The sequence below is a fragment of the Apus apus genome, chromosome 3, assembly GCF_020740795.1.
Source record: "Apus apus isolate bApuApu2 chromosome 3, bApuApu2.pri.cur, whole genome shotgun sequence".
Lineage (NCBI taxonomy): Eukaryota > Metazoa > Chordata > Aves > Apodiformes > Apodidae > Apus > Apus apus.
In genome coordinates, this window is record NC_067284.1 from 11,209,314 (window position 1) to 11,234,326 (window position 25,013).

The 25,013-nt window shown below is 39.1% G+C and overlaps 1 protein-coding gene across 1 annotated transcript in view; it reads left to right on the top strand.

Moving 5' to 3' along the window:
* Positions 1-458: 458 nt before the first annotated feature.
* Positions 459-25,013, top strand: part of MDN1 (midasin AAA ATPase 1) — a 99,894-nt gene continuing 75,339 nt past the window's right edge. The window contains exons 1-18 of the mRNA XM_051613493.1: positions 459-578; positions 7,135-7,361; positions 7,858-8,082; positions 9,610-9,717; positions 9,797-9,989; positions 11,054-11,266; positions 12,415-12,546; positions 14,214-14,317; positions 15,241-15,355; positions 17,091-17,284; positions 18,296-18,377; positions 19,049-19,144; positions 20,251-20,363; positions 20,879-21,027; positions 21,129-21,189; positions 21,725-21,936; positions 23,339-23,442; positions 24,482-24,626. Coding sequence (XP_051469453.1) covers positions 480-578; positions 7,135-7,361; positions 7,858-8,082; positions 9,610-9,717; positions 9,797-9,989; positions 11,054-11,266; positions 12,415-12,546; positions 14,214-14,317; positions 15,241-15,355; positions 17,091-17,284; positions 18,296-18,377; positions 19,049-19,144; positions 20,251-20,363; positions 20,879-21,027; positions 21,129-21,189; positions 21,725-21,936; positions 23,339-23,442; positions 24,482-24,626 — 2,572 coding nt within the window. The 5' untranslated portion in view covers positions 459-479. The remainder of the gene's footprint in view (positions 579-7,134; positions 7,362-7,857; positions 8,083-9,609; positions 9,718-9,796; positions 9,990-11,053; positions 11,267-12,414; positions 12,547-14,213; positions 14,318-15,240; positions 15,356-17,090; positions 17,285-18,295; positions 18,378-19,048; positions 19,145-20,250; positions 20,364-20,878; positions 21,028-21,128; positions 21,190-21,724; positions 21,937-23,338; positions 23,443-24,481; positions 24,627-25,013) is intronic.

The window sequence follows — 25,013 nt, forward strand, 5'->3', positions numbered from 1 at the left end:
CTCGGGTTAGTCACCGGCCGCTGCCGGGCCTCCGGCTGGTGCCGTGACCCAGATCCGAACGGCTTAGGGACAAGCACCCCCGGCTGGCGGCCCTTCACCCGGCCCGCTAGCGGCAAGACCTGCAGCAGCGGTGGCAGTTAACTCCGTGGGGAGCAGGGCGGGACGAGGAGGCAGCAAAAGGCTGCACACACGAGCTCCCGGCGCCGTGAGAAAGCGGGAGGGACTCGCTCCTCTTCGGAGCAGAGCCGTGCCCCGGGAAGAGGGGACTACACTTCCCAGCGTGCATCAGGCGCCCCCTCTCCCGGCGGCCGTGCGCCGCGCGGAGCGGTGCATGCCGGGAGCTGTAGTTCAGCGCGGCCACCATCCCGTGAAGCGGGGCGGGGGGGCGGGCCGCACTTCCCTTTGCCTGCGCGGTCGCGGGCGGGTGACGGCAGCGGCGGGGCGGAAGCTGGCGCGGCGGCTGCCCCACGTGCGGCGGGATGGCCGAGCTGCGGGTGCGCCTGGCCGGGCCGCTGCAGCTGCTGGCGCGCAGGGACGAGCGGGGCAGCGCCGAGCTCAGCAGGTTCCTGGCGAAGCAGGTGAGCTGGCGGGCGGCGCGGGGCTGGGCGGGGTCCCTCCGGGCCCCTTCTCCGTCTTCCCTCCGCGCTGCTCTTGCTGGGTGTGCTGAGGAGGGGAAGGGACGCGCCGCGCTGCTTCTCCGCGCTCCCCGCCCCCCAGTCCCCCTGCCCCTCCTTCCACCTCCTGCGGCAGCTTTGCCTGCTGCCCGCCCCGCGTGGCCACCCGCGCCCCCCGGCCCCGCTGGCGGGGCGGGGCTGCGGGAGCAGCTCTCCGCTTCTCCCTCCGGGTTGGGGTGTTGCGGTGGTTTCCCCTCCCCCGCCCCTTTCAGGGCTGTGCGAGCGGAGCCCCGTGAGGTGGGTTCTTTCCTGTCCCCGCTCCTGTTGAAGTCCCCGAGGGGACGTTTTCCTCGCAGTTAAAATCTTCAGCATCTCATACGTCCCTTGCGGTGGCTCTGAAAGCCTGATGGCGACAGATGGCACCTTGTTAGCGAGCGCTGGGACACTGTGTAGTCCCTTGGCTTCAGCGTGGTACCCATATACCGTTGGCATGTCTTTAATTGCCTTGAAATAGCACGTCGGGTATAAAGGTAGAGGACTGGATTATCCGGGGTTTGCTTCAGGTTTTTTTTAATGACAGTGATGCTGGAAACGTCTCCTTATTTTCACTGATTTCATGCTTTGGCTGCCTGAACTGTGACAAGCACACCTGCCTTCCCAGAGATTTCAAGCCTCCCTCATTTCTGTCTCCCAAGTACTGGAAAACATGTAATAACAAGATACCAGCACACCAGGCATTATTTTATTACTTTCCACGATAGAGCTTTTCAAGCTGCTAAGTTGTGTGTGCACTTTGGGGCTCAAAATCCATGTTTCTGTTTGACTGCCTGGGAAATAGCCCAGTTGTTTGAAGGTGAAAAGTCTAAATCATGATATTTTTTCAGACTATTTGATTTCAGCCTGAATTACTGTCTCTTAGCTATCATAGAATCATAGAATCACAGGGGTTGGAAGGGACCTCGAAAGATCATCTAGTCCAACCCCCCTGCCAGAGCAGGGTCACCTAGAGCACATCACATAGGAAGGCATCCAGGTGGGTTTTGAATGTCTCCAGAGAAGGAGACTCCACAGCCTCTCGGGGCAGCCTGTTCCAGTGCTCTGTCACTCTCACAATAAAAATTTTTTTTCGGATATTCATCTTAAACCTCCTATGCTCCAATTTGTATCCATTACTCCTTGTCCTATCACTGGTCATCACTGAAAAAAACTTAACTCCATCTTCTTGACACTCACCCTTCACGTATTTGTAAACATTGATGAGGTCACCCCTCAGTGGTTATGGTTAGGGAAGGCTTTCATACTGATAGTAGTCAAGTTTGCTGGTAGAGAGATGGCTTTTTCTTCTGGCATTATACCTTCTAGGATCAAAGTAAAACTGCTGTGAGAATATATAAGTATATTTCTGTGTTGGAGAGTTGATGCTAATTGGTGGAAAGCAGTGATGAAGAGCTGCTATTCAAGAGAAAGAAACAGCTGAGAAAGAGATGGGGATGATGCTGATAGGTGATGTAGCAGGCAGATGGAGCAGTGGAACCAGAAGTGAGTCGCTGAGATCTGAGACTGGGGGAAGAGGCTGTGCCCTTTCCTTTCTGGTGACTGTTTTGAGATATATTTTAAGTTTAAAAATCTCACTAGGTGGAAATTATTAAAGAGTGATTGTCTGGAACAATGACACATTACTTGGAAAACAGAATTCCTATTTGCAAGCATGGAAGCTACAGATCCAGGGGCACGCTGGGCTTATCTTGGCACTAAACAGCCACTGCCTGCAGTCATTGTGCCTGATTGTCCCTGCCACTTGCTTTGTGTGTTACTTAGGAAGCATGGATTCTGGAAATCTAGAGCTCTCTTTGTTCTGCAGCTTCAATGTGTCTTTCTGGTAACTTATTTCTTCAGTATTCCGTAATGTGAGTGAGTGAGACTTGCCCACAACTGCGAAGTAAGGAGCAGTCTTTTGAGATCCATAATAGTGCACTGTTAATGTGGTGATGGAAAGTCTTGTTCCCCGTGCTTCAGTATGTAATAGAAATAGAGCCTTTTCTGTATTTATGTACCATTAGCTCTGCAAAGGTGCAGTGAATTTCTCTGTTCCTAATGAGGAAAATGGGATAAAAAGCTCTCTAAAACATTCTTTGTTTCCTGCTTTTCTATTTGTTGGATAATTTAAGCAAACTATATGAGCAGTAGGGCTCCACAAACTACGGGAATTGCTTTTGTCTCTGTGTGTTACCAAAGGTCTGTTTCCATCAGAATGTCTTCCTGCCTAGAATTCCAAAGGCAGATTTTATACAAATGCATGTATTATTGCTTCCTGTGATGGTGTATTTTCAGTACTGAAATTCATTAATGTGAAGGTTAAAATGCTAGGAGGAAAGGAACTCAAGTGCAAAAATACCCTTATTCATTTCTGCCCTTCCCATCCACCACCGTGCATGTATAGAAATGTATAAATCAGAAAACCTGACCCTTTTGGATATATCCACTATTTAATGGAGCCATCTTAAGGGAACTGGAGGTCTTGATCATGCCATTCTGGATCTCTTGTTCTATTCTGTTTGTGTTTTACTTTGGCATCCTTCTTTTTGCCTTTCATTTTTCTATGCAGGAGTGAAAATCCTTTTAATAATAACTCCAAGCTCTTATTTCTAGCCCTTTAGCCTTAGTATTTGATGTTGAGAAGTGCCTTTATTCCTTTTTTCTTTTTTCTTTTAATAAATCTGGGAAAAACAGAGGGGACCTAGCTGTCCCAAATTCATCCATCTACTCATTGGCTGTCAGAAAAATGTCCTGGCAACCAAGGCAGACTGTGTTTTTTTTTTTTCCCCGCAAAATATGACTTCAGCTTTTTATTTGAATAATTAATTAGGCTTTACATTATGTAGCATTGTAAATAAGGGAAGGTATATTGCACTTCTGTTTCCATTCTGGATTGTATTCTCATCTCCTCCTGCTTTTAGAAACTTCATGAAGAGCTGTGATTTTTGGGAGGCACTACGTTAATAAATGCACTGATAGAAAAAGAACATTCTTGCTATCCTTGAAGGAGCCATCTGTCCAACTCCATACATACTGGAGGAGGTGCAGAAGGTTCTAGCTTGTTCTGCAGGTAGTTGAAGCTATCTTGTTCTCCTTGTGAGACTATTTTTTTTTTTCTTGAAGTATGTGGGTTATAAGAAGAGTGCAGGCTCACATTTTGCTTTTATCTTACTGAACTGCACAGCTGCCAGGAATAGTGATCCTACTCTGTTCCATTTTCCCTCGTCCCAAGCCACACCCTTCTGTTGCTTCTGTTATCCTGAACCTAGTAAGTGTGCTGGTGTGGAAAATTCCTTCAGCTTTCCCACCCATTGAAAGACTGGAAGGAGGATTCCTTTGGATGAGAGTGGGGGTCACAAGTCCTACCAGCAAGTTTGTTCCAGCATGGGCTCCTCTCCATGGGGCTCGAGGTCTTGCCAGGAACCTGTTCCAGTGCAGGCTTTCCATGGGGTCACAGCCTCCTTCAGGCATCCACCTGCTCTGGTGTGTGCTCCCTCACAAGCTGCAGATGGATTCCTGCTCCACCATGGACCTCCATGGGCTGCAGGGGCACAGCCTGCTTCACCATGGTCTTCACCACGGGCTCCAGAGGAATCTCTGCTCTGTTGCCTGGAGCACTTCCTCCCCATCCTTCACTGACCTTGGTGTCTGCAGAGTTCTTCCTCTCACATATTGTCACTCCTGTCTCCACCTGCAGTTGCTGTTGTGCAGCGACTTTTTCCCCCCTTCTTAAATATGTTATCCCAGACATCAGACTGTCACTGAGGTGCTGGACCTTGGCCAGCGGTGAGCCCGTCTTCGCGCCAGCTGGCATCGGCTCTGTTGGCACGTGGAGGAGGATTCTAGCAGCTTCTCAAAGAAGCCACCCCTGCAACCTTCCCAGGACCAAAACCTTGCCACACAAACCAAATACAACAAAATTGTTAAATCTCTGTATGGTGGAAACTTCTGTGGAAAACTTCTGTGGTGGTGAAACTTCTTCTGTGGAAACACCTGTGAGCCACAATGAGAAGTGTGGCTTTCACGTGGGCCCACATTGTTTCTGCCTGTGATCCTTTCTCTTAGTAATCTTGGTGTTTGGATTAATAAGCTAGATCTTAATAAACATTTCTGTACCTTGTGACTACCGAGTAAATGTATTATGCAAGTTGGGAAGGAGAAGTGCAACATGCTGCTAGAGGAGCAGCTGGGAGGGAGTTTGACTCCAGGTCTCCCTCCTTGCTGTGCTTCTGTTTAATATATGTCACTAATAATATACAATATGTGTATATATTCTGTATTTGGAGGGACAGTCTTTTGTGATGCTTCCTTAAAGCAGCTGTTTGGAACCTTGGACACAGACTTACTACCCCAGATTTGAACACTAGAATTTAACACTTTCAGATCAGGTGTCTTTTGCTACTGATTGAGAAAGTTGACTATTTCACAAAGCTACCTTTAGTTTAAAAACTCCTCTGACAGTATTCTTTTCCATAAAATTTTTAGTTTAGACTCTGAAAGGCTCTGAAATCAGTCTCTTTGTATGGTGATAATGTTGTCACTGTGATTTTTGAGCGGTTTTAGATGTCCAAAGTGCACTACACGCAATGATTAAAAAACTGCTTGCTCTCACAGAGTTGCTAATGGAATGAATGGATTTGTTGTACAGTAGACATGTAAATACAGAATTTTACTGACTCAATCACATTATTTATTTACTATTTCATTGTTAACTGTTCCTTTCATTTGATAATGAAAACCCTGGTTAATAAATTAATCACCCTATTGTGCCTTGTTTGGGTAGCCAAAGATGTAATTTGGGAACTGAAGGTATGTTGGTGTGTTGTTGTTTTTTTTCACAGTGTAGTTTGTCTCAAATTTTGTTGAGCCATTTTACATTTGAACAGCTTGCCAGTCATTTTGGTGCTCAAAATCTAGTCCCCTGTGACGAAGCATCATTCTTGCTCTGTGATGAATACAGACCTTCAGCTCCATTTTAAAAAATATTTTTTGATGCTGCTCTGATAGATTGAGAGGAAGATAAATTTTGGTAAAATAAACATAAACCATGTAAGAGACTACTTGCAATTTATGTGATGGTTTTGATGTTTTTAGCTTATATACTGATTTCTTAGGTGTTGTTAGGGAATTTATGTTTTTTCAAATTCAGTAGGAGACCCAAGGAACTCAAACAAGTATGCATGCATTGTGGAAGGATGTCAACAGTGGGATAGCCTTAGGAGGTCACCCTTTCAAAGGCAACATGTAGGACTTCTGCAGTCTGTTTAACTTGGCACAATGAAAAAATCCCATCTGCTGGCCTGGGAGCAGGCTTTACCTGGGTAACAAAAGGCTTCTAGGAGAAGCAGAAGTTGGTTGCACATTGCTCAAACAAAAGACTGCCTGAATTACAGAACATTTCTGTAGGAATTTAGTAAAGTCCTTGTTTTATTTGGAAAACTGCCTTGCCTAGCTGCATTTGTGGCTGTTTGCCAAGAAAGATAAAATTTTCTTGATAGGCTGAGTGTTCACTCAACAAGGGAGGGGAGAGTGGAGCATCAAAGGGCAAAACAGCTACAGTGCAAATTCAGAATCCTGATTTTTCACAAACCAAAATTACTTATACTGAGTTATATGATAAACATCACAGAAGTAGAGAGATGTTTGGATAATGAACATGAGCTTAAAGATGAGAGAAATTTAAGCATAATACACAAAAAATGAGTTGTTATTCAGTAACAAAGTTAGGAAGGTTGGGGGGGATGTCAGGGTAGGGTGTATGTGGGTTTTTTGTTGTTGGGGCTTTTTGGTCCTTTTTTTTTTTCCTAACAGATGTAAATATGATTTCTATCTATTCTAAAGCTGAATATGTTGTTTTGTGCTGAAAATCTCAACTTCAAAACTACAGATACAGGCTGCTTCTTGTCAAGAGCATTGCTTGCTGTAATTGTTAGCAGAATTATGGAAGTAAGGCTGTGATAATGATTGATTACGTTTCTTTTTTGAAAAGAAATAGTGAATGTGATGCATCTCAAACTTTTTTAAGAACTCCAATTCTTAAATGTCTTGTGGCTCTCATGAGACCAAGTTGTTGAGATCACTGGGAATTATATTAACAAAGATGTATTAGTTGTTACAGCATTTTCCCTAGTTTTTCTTTAAAAAATATTACAAAACTGTCTGCTTTATCTTTCAGCTGTAAAAGATAATTTAGGATTTTGAGACTTTTTTCTAGTTCCTATCTAGTATGTCATTCTGCATTTCATTTATTCTGTTCCCCAGCTCTTTTAAATATGGAGAGATGTGTCAATTAAGTACTTCCTTTGGGAATTTTGGACTCCCTGATGGTTGTGTGTTTGTTTGGTTGTTTTTTTGTGGGGTTTTTTTGTTGTTTTTTTTAAGATTTGTTCCAGTAAAATTCACTGTGAATCCTGCATGACTAGTTTTGAAGTGAAAAGTTCAAGTAATTTCCCATTTAACTTCTTCTTACTTCTCATTCCTCTAGATTTGGACTCAGCAGGACCGGCAGTGCATCCTCGATACGTTAGCACAGTTATTACTGGATAAGGAGTGTACTCTATTGATTGGCCGCCAGGTTCGGCCAATCTTGTTGGATTTGTTGGAAAGGAATGCAAAAGCCATTAAAGCTGGTGGCCAGATCAACCACGATCGGCATGAAAGGCTGTGTGTAGCAATGAGCAAGCTGGTTGCTGACCACCCTGATGTTTTGCCGTGAGTAACATAACGTCTCTTTCTGCACGAGTCTTACAGCTTACTGAAATAAAATTGTGTTGTAAGGTCTAATGTGATTTTCATCTTAACCATCAAAGGCAAAACAAAACGGCTGGCATGAAAGTTGCTCACAACCAAAATCTCTGCCTTTGAGATTAGACCTGTAGGGCAGTAGAATACAAAGTTATGTAAGTAGGAATCAGTATTACTTTTTCGGTAAATAAGAGCAATAGAAAAGATTTCACTAGAGGCAGTACTGTTTCCCCTTGATAATAATTAATGATCTCTAATGAGGTGGAATATCTGTTGTCAGCTGATTGCTGAAGTGGTTTTATTTCCCAAGAGTGGACAAAGTTAAGTTAAATATAGGCCTTAGTTCTCAGTATGCTGTTAATGTCTCAGGGCCTCTGTGCTGATGTTTTTATTAGTGGCTGTTTTCTTTTCTGTGGCTTAGCTGTCTGTGTTCCATCTCTTTTTCTCTCTCTCTCTTCTAAAGATTTGCTTTAAGATATTTTAAGGATACATCACCAGTTTTCCAGAGGCTGTTCCTGGAGAGCTCAGATGCAAACACAGTCCGATATGGGCGCAGACGGATGAAATTGAGGGACCTCATGGAGGCAGCCTACAGATTTTTACAAAAGGAACAATCAGTTTTCCGGGAGTTATGGGACTGGAGTGTGTGTATTCCACTCCTAAGGAGTCATGACAGTTTAGTCCGTTGGTAAGTTATGCCTTCTGTATCTTCTTCATTGAAAAGAGGTATCTGGATCTTGAATTGTATTTAACAACGTTCACATGCAAGGAGAGAAAAAGCTTCAAATAGTACCAGAAAAATCTGTACCAATGCTGTTTGTACCTGTGCTTCTTACCTCATCTATTGACAGCTGTAGTGATCTATCACAGAGTGAAACTTAGGCTATATCTTAGCTTAAAGCCGTGATTTGGAGACTTTTTTCAAATAACTTCAGTTTACCCAAGTTGGATTCATGGGAGATGATGAATTTATCACCTCTCCGCTAAGCCCCGTGGTGTATTGCATGCATTCTAGCATGTTATCCTAGAAAAAAGTAGAGATGAATCTACTCTTACTCCAGCTAACATTGCAATGATACATTAAACTGTTCTGTGTTGATCTGCTATCAGTGAATTGCTGTTTGTTGGGGTTTTTTTTATTGCTTATATATAGGCATCTCAGTCACTGCAGAGCTTGCTTTGGTTAAGCTACACTTCCTAATTGGCCTTGTTGCAGACTTGGCATGTGGTTTTGATCAGATGATGTAGGTGTCTGTCTGCAGGGCACCATCCTACTCGCATGATCTACCTTATTTATGTGAGTAATAGTCCTGATAGTGCCTGTTATTTAGTTAAGAAAAGGTCTTTAATAGTTTTAATTTTCTTTAAACATAAATTTAGAATTGTGGTAGTATCACATAGTTTTAAAATAACTTGTATAATGTAGAAATGGCAGGAACCAGAGTGTAGTTAAATCCAACAGCCATTTATGAAAGTCTTCAGAATGACCTACACTTAGATGGTCTTAAAAAAAGAAAATAATTTCTGATTCTTTGGATTGGTTTACCTGGTGTTCAGCTAATAATCCTAAGAAAGTGAATGAGCTGACTTTTAAATTTTGTCCTGAACCAATCTACTTGTGGCACTCTTTTCTTTTTTTTCCTACCCTTTTCAAGCTCATGGAAAGCTTTGTTCTTGGAAGGTAAAAGCAGTGGTAAAGTGTGTTGTATGATTTGTGTTACATGTCCTTTTGTTGTGAGACAGCTCTTACATAGTAATGAAGTCAAGACATGGGAGTCATCTTCTTTTGACACTGAATCTTGAGTTCAGTGTGTTAGGGTTATTTTAGAAATAATGTGAAACATAAAGCAATTTTGAAAGGGAAATAGGAGCAAAGGCAAAGAAAGCCTGATTTTTGTTGTCTCATAGGTTGCCTTCATTTACTTGGGAAAGTATTGTCCTTTACCGTATTTCTGTTGATCATTTAGTCCTTCAGAGAAAGGTTAGCTAGTTTGTTTATAAATGATAAAGTATACCACAATGGAATTGCTTTTCTAAGTTCTGAGATACTACTCTAATCTTAAAGAAGGTTAAGCATAGCACTAAAATAATTTCTATGAAGGAAACTTTGTACATGGTTTTCCAAACTTGATATTTGGGTTTCCAATTGACAATCATCAAACTAAATTTCATAAGACTATGTTTTTACATGTTTTCTTAAAAACTTTATTTCAAGGTATACTTCAAACTGTCTTGCTTTGGTTACATGCATGAATGATGAGCACAAGTTATCTTTCCTGAAGAAGATATTTAATCCTGAGGAGCTGATACATTTCAGACTAAAGTAAGAACTTTAAAAATCTTGAACGCTACTTGTTTTTGTTGATGACTTTCAGTTCACTTAATAAACATGGGTTTCACAGGCTGCTAGAAGAATCTCAACTGCAGAACGTGGAACGAGCTCTTGTTTTGGCCAATCCAGACTCCTCATTTTGGCAAAAGGAGAAGGAACTGCAATATACACAAGGACATATTGTATCAGGCGACCTCTCTGCGAATGTAGTAGCTGTGTGTGGTATTGTGCTGCCTAGACAGCAGCTTGTTTCTGAAGAGCAGGTATGTAACCCAGTGTTAAGTCTGTACATATGTTATTTTAAGAATCCTTAGACTGACTATTTCCTGCTTAAAGGGCACTGAGATCCTTCAGCTGTGCTGAAGCTAGGCCATGCTATAAGCTGGATTGCTGGAAGGATGGTCTTTTTTGGTTTTTTTTTTATGAGGGAGGAGAGAATTACCCAAAAAGTAGTAGCTTTTATATTTTTAGTAGCCACAGATGTTTCTCTGGTCTGGTATACAGTGTACTTCCAGTTATACTGGGAAGGTTCCAGTTACAGCTGAGGAGGTTTGATGAAGAGGCAGGAGCAAACTGAGGGAAAGCAGGTGCTCTTAAAAGCATTACTACCCAAGAAGTAGGTGAAACAATATCTGAAAAGATCATAAAACTTAAATATAAGTTTGTTGCTGTGCTCTATTTACTCTGGTTTCTTTGTACTTTTTGGTAGGAAAGCACTAATTTTTGTGCCATGTACTGATATATAAATGACTGTAGGAGTGTGAAAATATTTGGAGAGTCTCTGAAGCATTGATTAATTACCATTCAATAAACTGCATTCATTGCATTTTGAATGAAATTGAAGTGTTACTGAATTTACCTATTTTTTTCCATGCACTGAGTTTAATGTGCAGAAAGAGGTAAATGCAACAGTTAATATTCATACTTGCATCATGTGACTCCAGCTGCTATTTGATTTGTCTTGTGGTTTGGATCCATTCTGATTACTTTATTTCACTTCTGTTGCAAATTGTATTTGATTGACATGTATTATGACTGAGTAGTTACTATGCCTGAACTGACAATATAGTGTGAACTCCCTTTGGGAACAAATTGTACATATACTTTATTAAGTGTTTCACCTATAATAGGTTTTTTTATGAAGTGTATTTTAATAACTGTCATTAAACACAGCTTTAGAATCGTTTATTTTATTTGATATATGTTGACAGATCTGCAGGCCTAAATTTTCTAGTTGTCAGACTCACTTTCTTAATTTTTCTGTGTTGTAGAACATGTAAAAAGGTAACAATTTCAGTGTGGTAACTCAAATTTTATGTTTGAACAGGAAAATGACACCAGCCGTTTTGTTTTGGTTGAATCTGCCTTCACAAATCTTCAAAACCTTGCTATTGCTGTAGCATGTCAGAGTCCTGTTTTACTAGAAGGACCAATAGGATGTGGCAAAACTTCTTTAATTGAATATTTAGCAGCTGTTACAGGAAGAGCAAAGCCTCCTCATATTTTGAAAGTCCAGCTTGGGGATCAAACTGATAGTAAGGTAACTGATGCATTTGTTTTATGGTTGCATGATCAGACATAATTTTTACTTAAAACATGGACTTAATTTTTTAACATGATAATGTTAATTTTTTTACCCAAAGTCCCCATAAACCCCAACTCTGTAGTATTGTTCTTACTGTTGATCAGAATAAATAAATGTGAAGAAAAAACATAGCTGAGCTTAAGTAGGTTTTAAATTCTGTGCGTAATCATGCTGTATCTGTTTCATTCAAGTTAATATTTTATCAGGGTTTTCTCTCTGGAAGAGCCTTGTTATTTGTTTTAATTTTAAAAATTGAATTTGTATTGGAAACAATTACGAAATGGCTCAAGCTGGTGCTGAAGGCTTTATGAACATTTTTATTTCAGTTTTAGTGAGCTGATGTCAGTTTAATCTCATCAATTTTTTGTGGCGAAGATGAGATGAAGTAAGATCCTGTGGTGTTGAGGACACCTGCAGTTACATAGTAGTGATCTAGCTCTAGCTGTAGAGAGAAAACCAGGGGTGAAGATAATTTCACATTCTCATGGTTTTTATTATCATGCATAAGCACCTTCTTTACTTGCATAGAACAATTGATTTCACCATCTCACAGCTGTTCTCCACAAGAGTATCTATCTTTGTATACGTAAGGCCACCATACTAAGACCGAGTGATAAAGTTGAAAATACAAAATATGTGGTAGTGAAAACATGAATTTACTATGTAAGAGCTGTTTCAATGTGGGAGTTACAACTTTATGGAGAAGCAGCACTTGATTTGTTCTACATCTTTTAATAACTTGCTTTACAATCCGTCTTACTAGCTTAGTCGCAGACTTTTCAAAAGTGTAAAATAGACTTCAGTGCAGCCCTAGACAGTTTTGTAAGTTATATTGTTGATTGTTAATTACAGTGGCACAGCTTTGTAAGTTCACTTCTAATTGACCGGTTCATTTTAATTACTATACTTCAGTTAGATAGATGTGGAGGGGTGAAACTTTTTTGTAATTAAAAAAAGTGTAATACTGAGCACAGATTGAGGTGGGTTGTTTAGTAACATAAAAGGTAAGTCTGTGTTACTTATATACCAACCTCGGTCATCTTTGTGAGTTTTTAAGGGATGTAGTGAGCAGGTTTGTAATTTACTGATTGTTTCTGTCCTAGACGCTGCTTGGTATGTATCGTTGTACAGATGTACCAGGGGAGTTCGTGTGGCAGCCTGGCACCTTGACACAGGCTGTTACCAAAGGTCATTGGATACTTCTGGAGGATATCGATTATGCTCCTCTGGATGTGGTATGTAGGTTCAAGTTTGGGGTAAGGTACTGGTTTTTTAAGGCCCACACTAGCAGTTTTTGGTGCCTAATCCCTATGAGTTCTGCAGCAGCATTCTGAAAATAAAAGGGCTTAAAAGAATTAACCTGTCATTAACCTTCATTCATGCATTAGCACACCATGTTATTTTTTGTCACTGTTTTAGAGTAGTCATGACACAGCCACTGATGCTATATTTCACCCTAAAGATTTGAATTAACACTGATAATGAGCTAGGTATCTTTTAAATAATGTTTTAATATTTGAAAACAAACACGGCCTCAAACACCACAGAATATCATCACTGTATTAGAGTGGTGCTGTTAATAAGTTGTTTTGTTTTTAGTGTTGGGTTTCTGGGATTGGTTTTCGGTTTTATTTTTCTTACACATTTCTTACCTCTAGCTAGGACATTAAAAATGTGTTGTTACATTAAGCAATGTAGTTTTAACATATTTCCTGTTTTCAGCGCCAGAATGACTAGTTGGACTGTCACCCTTCCCTTTGGAAGTAATGGCTGCTGAAAGCATGTCTTCTTTGAGAACAATGCCATAGAGATGTTTTGCTGCATAGGCCTGCTGGACATTTCTGCAGATAGTTTTCTTTCATATCTGCTCTGCCAAGCATCCTCTGTGTGCCTAAATAACCTGACAGTTTGTTTATTGAGTTCTAGACTTCTGAAATGTAGGGAATTGGTAAGAAAGCCAAGAAATGCTGCTTGTATGTACTGTACAGTTTTTTGCTGCCAGAGGGTCAGTCACTAATTTGCTCCTGTGGACTCAGCTCATTGCACTCATCATAAGCATACCCTGAGCAGTATCCTGCAGGCATCCCTTCCTTACTTCAGGTCCTCCCTGCAGGCATCCTGTCTACTTTGTCCATGTCAAGGTCTTCATGCTTGCCTTCTGTCCTGAGTGATCATTGTGGTCCGTCCCTTTTTGCCTTCCACCATTATTGTGGTTCTTCTGCATGGAAGGATAGATTCTTTAAATAGATAACAAATTCCCTTGGGGGATAACAGCATGTACACTGAAAAATGTTGATGTTGGAGAATGAAGTATTGGAGATGCAGGTCATCTTTGGTCAGGCAGATAAAAAAAATTAGGCTTCTGATGCAAAAGTGTCTTAATAAGTCATTTGACAACTAAAAATGAATAGTTTTGATTTGGACTTGCAGTGTAAAGACTGTTGTTTCCATTCTCTTAATAAATCTGGATATAGGAGAAAGAAGATGGATAAACATACATTACACCTGTGACTTCCAGTGCTGATTAAAATTACTGGGGACTCTGCAGTTCCTGTTAGTATTACTTAGAAGTGCAATCTGCAGGAGTGGCAGTTACTGACAATGTAGTGGTACTCGGTGCAAGTGCTCTAGCATCTTGTCCTGGTTTCAGCTGGGATAGAGCTAATTTTCTTCTCAGTAGCTGGAATGGTGTGTTTTGGATTTAGTACGGGGATTAGTAAGATTAATGTTGATAAAATACTGATATTTTTAGTTGTTGCGAAGAAATCAACTACATGATATTTAGCTGCCTGCCAGGTCAAACCACGACACAACTCAAGTATGAAATTGGTGTTGTATGAGTGTGTTCTGTTACAGTTTCACAAAAAAAAATTTGGTTTACTAATTTTCTTCTCTTCTCTAGATCTCTGTGCTGATTCCTCTTTTGGAAAAAAAAGAGTTGCTGATTCCTGGTCGTGGTGACTGCTTAAAAGTAGCATCAGGATTCCAGTTTTTTGCAACCAGGAGGTAGGCTTGTAAAAATTAAATGAGATTAACTGTAACAAATTTTCCTGCTTTTATCTTCCTTCCACAAATTTATTCTTTAATTTATCTCATCTATTTTTTCTGGAATTGAGTCTTCTAGATTCAGCTCTCTTCTGGTTGCCTCATTTCCTAAAATTTTGTTGTTGTATATACTTGGTCAACAGTTTATGTAGAAGCAAATTACAGTTTCCCTAGGGCTAGTTAGAGCACATCTAGTAAGTCTGTTGCAGTTTCCAGCTGTGGAATATTATTTTAAAAAGCTTACAAAACAGCCAAAAACCAAATAAAACCCACCATAAAACAGAAACCAATCCACAGACCCTGCATCTCATACTTTGTATGTGCAAGGCTGCTTCCACAGTGGGTATAAACCACGGGTGCATAGTTATTTGTGCAGTGGGAAAAAAAAAGGGGGGACACACACAAAATATATGATAGAAAGGACTGTGAGCATGAAGAATGACAAATAATAAAGAAGGACTGTGGAGGGGACATGGACTGGAAATGCTTTTCCTGCCTCTCTGCAATAGAGAACTGCTTCTTTAGGATCTCTGGAAGATACTTTCCAGGCCACTTCTGTCAGGCTTCTCTCTTTGCAAAGGATTCTGTATGTTGCTTCTGATAGACTTACTGTCAGTTGTGTTTCTGCAAGTATCTTTCAGGAGATTGTGCACTACAGGGAGAAAAAAAACACTGTGATGATAGAACAGATAAATTGAAAACCAGAGTTGGGCAAGATAAGACACATGACAATACAGTGGCAAACAGGGGATTGATGTGTGCATGTGCATTGTGCTGTAGCAGCAGTATGTAGTATGTTCTTAGATGCACAGGAATGCACTGAAAATGTTGAATTATTCAGTAAGACACAATATGCTGTGTTCCTTCATGTTGTTTTGATGCAGGATATTCAGTTGTGGTGGAGGTTGGTACAGGCAGCAAAGCAGCCATGCTGCTCTTTTGGACAAGTATTGGACCAAAATACATCTGGATAACATGAGCAAAGGAGAACTCAAGGAGGTATGGTTTGTGTTGCTCTACTGTGGCATGTGAATAGTTGTTTCAATTCAGGGTAATAAATGTTTTGCAGTAATAAATTTGATCCTTTATTTATCTCCAAGTTCTGCAATACACCCTTATCATTTCCAATTTATCCTGCCAATTTTGAAGTATATGGGCAATTTGTCAGGAAAAAATTGAAGTGAATTGGACAAAGGTTCCTAGAACTTGCCTTGATAAACACAGTTCTGCTTTTAATGGGTCTAGGAATCAAATAGCTGTGCTGTTTTATAGCCCACTGACATTTAGAAACAGAGAGAAAAAGAAACAAAGAAAATTGAACTTACTCCACGCCTGAGTCCTAAGCTTTCAGATTAGAAGTAATGGGTCAGTTAGCAGCTGCATACAACTGTTTCTGTTCACATCAGTTGTTAACATCTCTGGGGAATATTTGCTTTGTGTAGTCCTTCAAAAACTTAAAGGAGCCCAGGGCTGAAATGAAAATAAGAGTTCTGTAGAGATTCTCCTTGAGATATAGGGCTCAGAATAGGATCTGATTTTAAAAGAGCCTTTGCCTAAGGGAAAAGGGGGTGAATAGTCTCTAGCAGAAGAATTGAGGAGAAGGTTCTGAATTTTCTAGAATTAAGAAGATAATTTTTCATTATGATTCATGCACTCCTTGGAACTTGTTCAGCAACCAACATATGTTATCGTTGACCTCAAATATCTGCATTATTTTTTTCCATTTGTAATTTGTCAGCTAATTGTTAGGAAGGGGGCAGGAACAGCACTTACTTCCTACTTGTAGGTTTTGTAGGATGGCAACCGAGCAGATGCACAGGGAGGCCTCTGCAGAGAGTTTGCCAGAGACACACACACTTGTGTGCTATAGCTGCTTCTGCTACATACAGATCCATGTGAGCAGGAACTCTAGGAAGCTCACTGCACTGTTAAAAAAGGGCTGTTTGGCTGAACTGATGTCAAAGATGACCTCCAGAAAGGACCAATATTCAAGGAAAGCTTGGCTGTCAAAACCTTAAGAAAAAAACAAAGCTTCATGGCTAAATGTGTCATTTACCACTAAGTTCTTTGTTCTTTTTTTTGTAATTTTGTAGCTCAAGTCACAAAAATATATAAATCAAGCACTGTGTAAGATTCTGTAGTAGTAGAAGAAGACACAGTGGCCTTGAAAATAGACTCATGTTTTTCTGATTAATCTTAAAAGTCGGTTTGGCTGGGTAGGACCAGTGTGAAGAGCTTATTTTGGAAAGCAATCATTTTGGCTGGCAAGCTTTAGTGGAAAGAGCTGAGATGAAAGGAGATTACAGGAAAAAAATTAGCCCCTTAATGTCTCTTTGTCAGCACAGTGAATAGACAATTTGGATACTCAAAAACAGTCAGTCATGTAAAGGACAGGAGGTAAGGACTTCTGTTATCACTTGAAAAGATGTATGATCATTATTTGAGTTTATAAAGGGTTGAATGTACCTTTTGCTCTTCCTGTCAGTATTTGTGCAAATGTATTAAATGAACTGGAACAGTTGGGTTGGCCAAATACACTTTGGGCATCCCAATTGATCTCAGAGAAGGCACAATGACTTATTTTTTCGCAGGTGAGAGATCCCAAGAGCAGTTTTGTGCTAGCTTGAGTTCCTGTTGAAGTGCATCTGATTAACATTTGGGGGAGTTAGTGGTTTTCTTTTGATGTTAAAAGACATTTTTTTTTATTTGTGGGTTTTTGTTTTCCTTTTTTCAGGTTCTTCAGAGGAGATACCCCAACCTTGCTTCTGTGACTGATCACTTGCTAGACATTTACATTCACCTTGCGGGAGACAAGTATCAGGCATCAGAAGACAGTGCTTCTAGCTCTAGGCATGTGCCACAAGAGTCATCAGAATCAAGATCAGAAAATAAGAAACCTAATCTGGAAGGTCGAGAGCTATCTCTAAGGTTGCTTTTTCTTTTATGTTTATTAGAAGAGATTTGGCTAGCTGCAGGATAGAAGGCTATATCTGTGTTATTTTTCTTAATTTTGTTTAACATAGTGAAGAAAGTTTGAATAATTAAACTGGAATTTCATAAAGACTGGAAAAAATCCAATTTTTATTTTAAAATAATTACTGTCTCTTAAATATCTCAATCTGAATTATTTAGAACTTCCTATTTGCTATACTTTTTTTTTTTTTTGAGGAAAAAGTAGGTTTTGTTGTATGTGGTGCTGATTTGGTATCAAGTCACATGGATTACTTCATTTCAACACAAAATATCTGTTCTGTTTAAGAACAGTTGACTGAAGTGTCCTGTAAAATGTTCTCACATATAGCTAGTGGATAATGTTTTCAGCAATTATATATATTTGCTTATCTAGGTAATTTCATATTTCACACTCACAACACTCTTAACTTACAGATGACTGAAAATAACCAGATAAGTAGTGTACTATTTTCAGAACTTTCATGATGAAATGCAGGCTGATGTTCAGTTACTTCTTCTCACAGCAAATGTCAGTTCTCTTCATGTGGAATTTCTGTCACCAGTAGTGCTTTGTGAATTAGTTAGTAAATACTATGTGTGGGTTGTATGTAATATTTTTGTAAAGCATAAGAATGCCACTAATTTTTAAACAGCAGTCGTTTTTCTAGAGTTGCATCTTCTCTTAATTTTGGAAGATTTTGTTGTTGATAACGAACCCACTATCTTGAAAAAAATAGGGTGTTATACATTTCTGGATTAAAAGCTTGCTGCTTTTCTTTTTTTCAGTTTCATAATTACTTCATCATTTAATGGAGTATGTTATCTATTTCTAAGCAACATATCTGAAAAAAACACTGTTGGTCTTTGTTTTCAGCTTCTCTTTATAATACTATTTATGTGTCTTCCCTTGTACAATTTACACAATAACTAAACGTGCAAATGCCAGAAGATAACATAATGATCTAAAATTTTCATTTTTCTCTTCAGAGACTTACTAAATTGGTGCAGCAGGATTGCTTACAACTTTGACAGTAACTCTTCAACCACAGCACTGAATATTTTTCAGGAGGTGCGGTAAGACTTGATCCAGAAATGGCTTATCCAAAGTCTAGCATTGTCTAACAAATCTCAGAATACTCTAAGAGCATTAGATGGGAATTTATGTTTAGTTTTATCAGAAATAATTAGCCAATAGTTGGAATGTTTGTGATCCTAGTGTCAGGATCTTTCCTTACTACTAGGAAAATTGCTTGCTGTAATGTGCTAAAAGCCAATCCAGTGTTGATACTGTCACACAAACAGCATGCTGCAACATCATTGTAACTGGTATTAGCTGGGATTGCATATGGCTGAAAGTAAAATTGTAAGATCTTTCTTTTTTTTCTTGTATATGAGGCTTCTTTCCTATGCATCAATTTGCATTCCAGGTCTGGAATTTTTCAGGTGTGCATCAATTAGAGATAGATTTAAACACGAGATCTTACAATGTTACTTCATTCTCTGTTTTGGTCCATTCATCTAAAAATAGCTTTTGTGACTGTGCATTGAAAAGTTTTTCCTTTCAATAGAAACCCATAGTTCTACAGAGTTTAGAAGTTCTTATTACATCCTTTTGACAGTGAAATAGTTCTGTTTACTATGGCTGGGTTAGATTCAGGCTCATGTAGATTAAGATGGTGCTTGTCAGCTCATATAATTAAAAAGTTGTATTGAAGAGGTTGGTTTCCTTTCCCTTGACAGGCATTGGACTGTTTCACAGCTATGCTGTCCAACCAAGGGAGCAGACAGAAAATGGCAAAAGTTATTGGAACTAAACTAAACATTTCCAAGAAGAAGGTATGTTGAGCTATAATTAAGATTGCGTTTATTGGGAATATTCTATAACTTGCAATTTTTACAGTTACTGATTTTAAATGTGTTCTACAATTTTTCTTAAAAATTACGTCCATTGCTCTGTCCAAAACACTTTTTTGCTCTCTGTACCATTCTGGAATCACACAGAATCACACAGAATCACAGAATCACAGAGTGGTCGGGTTTGGAAGGGACCTTGAATCTACATTTGTCTCCTGTTTGATTGTCAGTTGTTTTTTTTTCTCTGAAGGTTCTGGTGAACCTGTTTCAGAACAGATTGCTCTGAGACCTCATTATGCAAAGGAAGGATCACAGGGCTGGAACAGCACAGTTGCCTAAGCACACAATACTGCTAGATGCACAGAGTAGTAAATGTGTTTTTTCTTTCATGGTTACAGTGAACTTCAGTCACTTAAACTAGTTGATCAGAGAGAAACATAATTTTCCTTACTACTTGCTTTGTGATCATTGATTCCAAAATCAAGTACCTCTGTAGTGGCTAGTAACTATATATTACTAGTGTGTGATACAAATGGATGAGTTAAACTAAATACTTTTTCAGCTGTTTCTGACAATAGAAGTTTGATTGCAAACAGGATTCCTTCCTTTGTTGCTTTCAGACATAAAAACTTGTCAGCTTGGTGTATAGATGGATCCTTGAATCTTCTACAGATTTTTCTGTTTGTCCTTCTTCCTTTGCATTAATTCCATACAGGAATGTGTCATGCTCTGCCAATGGCAAAATATCCTTGTTTACACAGTTATTCACCTTTTTTTTGTTTGTTTTTTTAAGGGAGTTTGTTTATTGATAGACGAGATAACTTTTCCCAGGTTCAAGTTTATGTAGTTTAACCACCACGGAAGTAGAAATATAATGGCATAGACCCCTTACCAGCTTACTAAAGGGAAAGATATTGTTTGTACAGACAGTAACATGTCTGATGTCCTGCGTATTTTAGGTGATGAATATATATAACCTGCAAAATATAAAATCTGCTGCAATGTAATGCTGATAGCACAGCATGGATGTTCTTGATGTGATGTAGTAGGCAACACTAGTGTTGGAAATGTTGATGCTTTCTTCACAGGTGGAGTTCTTTTGTGAGCTCTATAAACCAGAAATTCTGATACGGGAACAGGAGGTTTCTGTTGGAAGAGTGCATCTCATGAAGAAACAAATCCAGGCTCTCACTGCACAAAGGTAGAGTATCTTGTTTCCACGTTAAGTCAAAATATTTTGTGGTGGAATAGAGTGGTTCAAGTGACAGGATTTTTAAAAAAGCAGATTGGATCGTCTAACGAGTCTTTCTTGTGATCTGAGCTTTACCTTGTGTAGCTTTCCAGCTGTCTGCATCATACTTCTGGCAGCCAGAGCATGGAGATTTTCAGCTTCTTTTGAACTAGAATTTCTTCAAAGTGGCTGGACAGCTGTTTTAAGATTTTAATTAACCTATCTTTGTAAAGGGAGACTTTTATAGTATGTGGCACTAACTCCACTGGCTGGGAAGTTCTTTGGAAACCCTGAATTTCTAGGTTGTATCTTGAGAAAAATAAGTATCTTATAAGGGTATCTTGGACTAATTTTTTTCCAAACCGATATATTTAATTAAAAACATTCCTAAATCCAACCACTCCTCAAAAAAACATTAAAAAGGTAAAATTTAAATGAGCTTCTTGATAAATCTTGGTTTTGAGTTGCTTTCTGTGTTTTTTTAGAGCAAAACAAACGTTTGCTCCCACACGGCCATCTGCAGTATTGATTGAACAGCTTGCAGTTTGTGTTGTCAAAGGAGAGCCCGTGCTTTTGGTTGGTGAGACAGGAACTGGCAAAACCTCAACTATTCAGTATCTTGCTCATATTACAGGTAAATTAAGTGTTAAGACTGTAACTTACATGAAGATGATTTTAAAAACAAGAAACGAACCAACCCCACAAGTTGATGGTGCTTTCTATTTCTATTTCAAGGACACCGTTTGAGGGTTATCAACATGAACCAACAAAGTGACACAGCAGATCTATTAGGAGGGTGAGTCAGTGGCTACTATTTTGTCTGTTCTGCTTTACAAATTGTCAGTATCAGAGCAAGCTTCTAGCACAAGTATAGTGTTGTGAAAGAATTGGGCTTGTACATATGTCTGTTTCATTGTAGCGTAAATGTCTTAAGAAACATGTTTGCATGCAGAGACGTTGTAGTCCTTGCTGAAGAACAAAGGCAGTTTCACTGAACTGTGTGCACATCTGTATGTGATGCAGTCATTTAAAAGCATACCCCAATGTCTCTTTAAAAATGGGTGAGCTGATCAGTATAAATGTAATATTCACTGGACATACTGGCTAGTAGTAGTAAAAGTATCTTAATTATCAGGGTGGTCCTGTCTTCATAAATTACCTCATAAGGTAAATATTGTGCAATTTTACCTTGCTTATTAGTTGAGTATAAGTTGTGGAAACCAGAGTTCCTTCATGCACAATATTCTTGTTTCACTAATTGTTTTTTTGTTAGCTCACAGATGCTAGTTCCTGTGTCATAGATAAGTAACTATTCTTTTGCTTCCCTTCAGTTACAAGCCTGTGGATAACAAGCTGATCTGGCTATCTCTGCGAGAGTCTTTTGAAGAACTCTTCTCTCAGACATTTTCTAGAAAGAAAAATCAGACATTCTTGGGACACATTCAGACCTGCTACAGGCAGAAACGTTGGCACGATCTGCTAAAACTTATGCAGCATATTCATAACTCTGCTCTTAATAAGGAAGCAAAAGAAAATGCATCTGGTGAGAATTCAGAGTGATCACACATCATAAGCAGTGAACGATTGTAGAAAGTAGATAAATAGTGGTGAATATTTTGTTGATTTTTGGGTTTTGTGGGGTTTTGTTTGGTTTTTATCCCTCTAGTTTGTTCATTCTTCCAGCTTTCAAAAAATGCTATCTCTGTTTACAAAAAGGTGTTCAAAATGCTGTTGGAATACTTTTTCTTTCTAATCCATCACTGTTGTCAGCTATGTCTGACAGAGTAAAGGTTGACTTGTCTGACCTGTTGTGCCCTTGACGTCTGATCTCCACTCAGCACTCACTTGTTTGCTGTGCTGATGAACCGTCATAGTTTTTTTGTGTGGCAGTCTTCCATGTGAATTCATTCACACTTTCTTTCAATCCTGGAGCCTCACTGGGTCACACAAATACATCCTGTATTTAAAAAAGAAGCAAAACTAACAACAACCAAGAAAACCCAAACAAGTAATATCTCTTATGGAATAATAATGCCTTTAAGAGCTTGCTGAGACTTTAATTTTGTTTCAGTGTGGTTTTGTCTCCCAGTAACTGTTTTTCTTGCTTTATACTTCCCAACCCATTTGAGGCAGAGGCAGTATTGATACTTTGCCTTGCATGTAGTGGTTTCTGGTTCTAGTCCTGCTGAACATGTGAAATTGTAGCCTTCATTCAGTTTGGGCCAAGTAAACATAACCGTCAACCTTGTTTCCCCTCTTCTTTTAATTGGGTCTTCTGAATATGCAGATATTAAAATAAATGCCCACAAATTTTTTAAAAAAAATAAAAAAATAGGAGGTTTTAAAGATCACTTGTTGCAAATATCAGCAATCCTAAAACAAAGACAAGCTGAAACCTGTAACTTGCAAAGCTAGAAACTCGAGATGTGATGCTGCATGTACCTTAAGCTGGGACTTTAATAACTGAAATAAGTACAATAGGAAATAATGTCATAACTGACAAGCAGCAGTGTTTTTCTGATAAGTATTCATTGTTAATCTGTCGTACGGTTTGTAAATTTTGATTTATTTTTCTGAGATGCTACTTTTTCTCTCTATGAATTTAGGAATGTGAACAGTCATGCTGCATCCAAGTGCAGCATGAGCTTTGTTCCTAAGCTAGGATGGATAAGCTGGAATCAATAGCAAATTATCTATACCCATATGCCAATAGTGTTCAGCTGCATTAAAAAGTAAAAAGAGCAAAATGTAATTAATTTTTGTTTAAATTCATGAGGTGTCATCTGTAGAACTTGAATGTCTTCATTGCTCAGCCAGTTTACTCTTGTATCTATATGCTTGAAAAAGCTTGATTAAAATGCAGTTGTTAAATACTTTAATGCTATTGTTAAATACTTTTATGCTATTGTTTTGGTGGTACAAACTTAAATTTGTTTTGCTTACAGGCTCACCGCTGAAGGAAAAGTGGGAGGCATTTGGTCTGAAACTGAGTCATGCTCATCAACAGATGAAAATGACAGAAAATGCTCTTCTTTTCGCGTTTGTTGAGGTATCCCAAGATTTGCATATTGATGTTAGGAAGAATAAGGAAGGGGCATTTAAAAGTCTTTGCAATGAGAATTATATAAATAACTTCCTGGCAAGCATCTTGCTGTGAATTAGAAGTTGTTCCATGATAACTTTGTGGAATGAAATGTGCTGCTGCAAGGAGATGGTGGTTAAATTGGGGGTAGGGCAGGAGAATATGGAGAATATTTTGTGATAACACATTAATTCACTGCTGTATAATAGGAATTAGGACTGGTATGGTAGAAGAGTATCAGCAGTATGTCAAGTAATCTTTTCAAGTGTATGAGATTAGAAAACACATCTTAACTAGTCTCCAATAGAACATGCCCCTGAGTGGGAATTTCTGTGAAAGATTTAATACTAGGAATCTGTGCTGTTTGTCTTGAAGTGTTTTCTAAAAAAATGTTTAAAACCCATGATATAATATTCTGATGACATAAAGTGGGATTGAGGGAAACTGATAGTTTATGCATATTTCTTGTCACCCTGTTGGTCTGAATATATACTCTAAAATTTTGTGTAAAGTGTGTAAAATTTTGACTAGTCCTCTTTCTAAAAAAATTACTATGTAAGTAGTTGGAGAACCTTTGACTTCATTATAAATTTAATTTATAAATTCTAGTTCCCTGAGGAATGTACTATCGCTTGTGTCTTTGTTTAGGTTTCTTTAGATTACCTGCCTTAGTTCTCATAGTGGTGTCATGCAGAAGTTTATGCACCACAGTGATGAGTATCACTGACAGGCAGCATTGCACAAATAAAAGAACCTATTTCTGTTTTATCTGAGCCAGTCTAAATGGTAGCTGAAGTGGTGATCACTGTCTGTGACTTCTGTGTCTTGCAAAATAATTGCTGTTACTGAGGGAGAACACTGAAACTGCTGTTGCTGTAAACAAGGTCTGGAGCTGCCACTTTTCTAATCAACCCAGAGACTGCAAAACAAGTGTTTCTGGTACACAGATGCTCTAGTTGATATATCACTGCTGTTGACATGATTAACAAATTGATCTTATTTTTAGGGTACTCTGGCACAAGCTGTAAAAAAAGGAGAGTGGATTTTATTGGATGAGATTAACTTGGCTGCAGCAGAGACTTTAGAGTGCCTGAGTGGTTTATTGGAAGGATCATCTGGGTCGCTGGTGTTACTAGACAGAGGAGACACAGGTACTATTGCAGTGCTTGCTTATGCTATTCCTTGCTATCCAGTTAGTTGAATTCCCTACACTGTATGGCTCAAAATAAGTTGAAAACATTTTCTGTTAATGTGTGTGTGCAGGAGAGAATAATGTGTTCTTTCTAGACTTGTGTGCAAGAAGTGAGAGTTTTAATTCCCTGTGGCTCAGGAGATTTCAGCATGCAGAAATTGTAGCTTTTGCCTCTGGATTCTACAAGGATTAGATCTTCCTAGTGATTTTAGTAAGCATTTCTGACTTTAAATAATATTCAGGTACTACCATGTTTTTAATAAAGTTGATGTAGCTGGACAGCTAAGGACATGGGACATGAGATTTAATTGCTACTGTAGTAGTTACCTGTCACTGATCCTGAGAA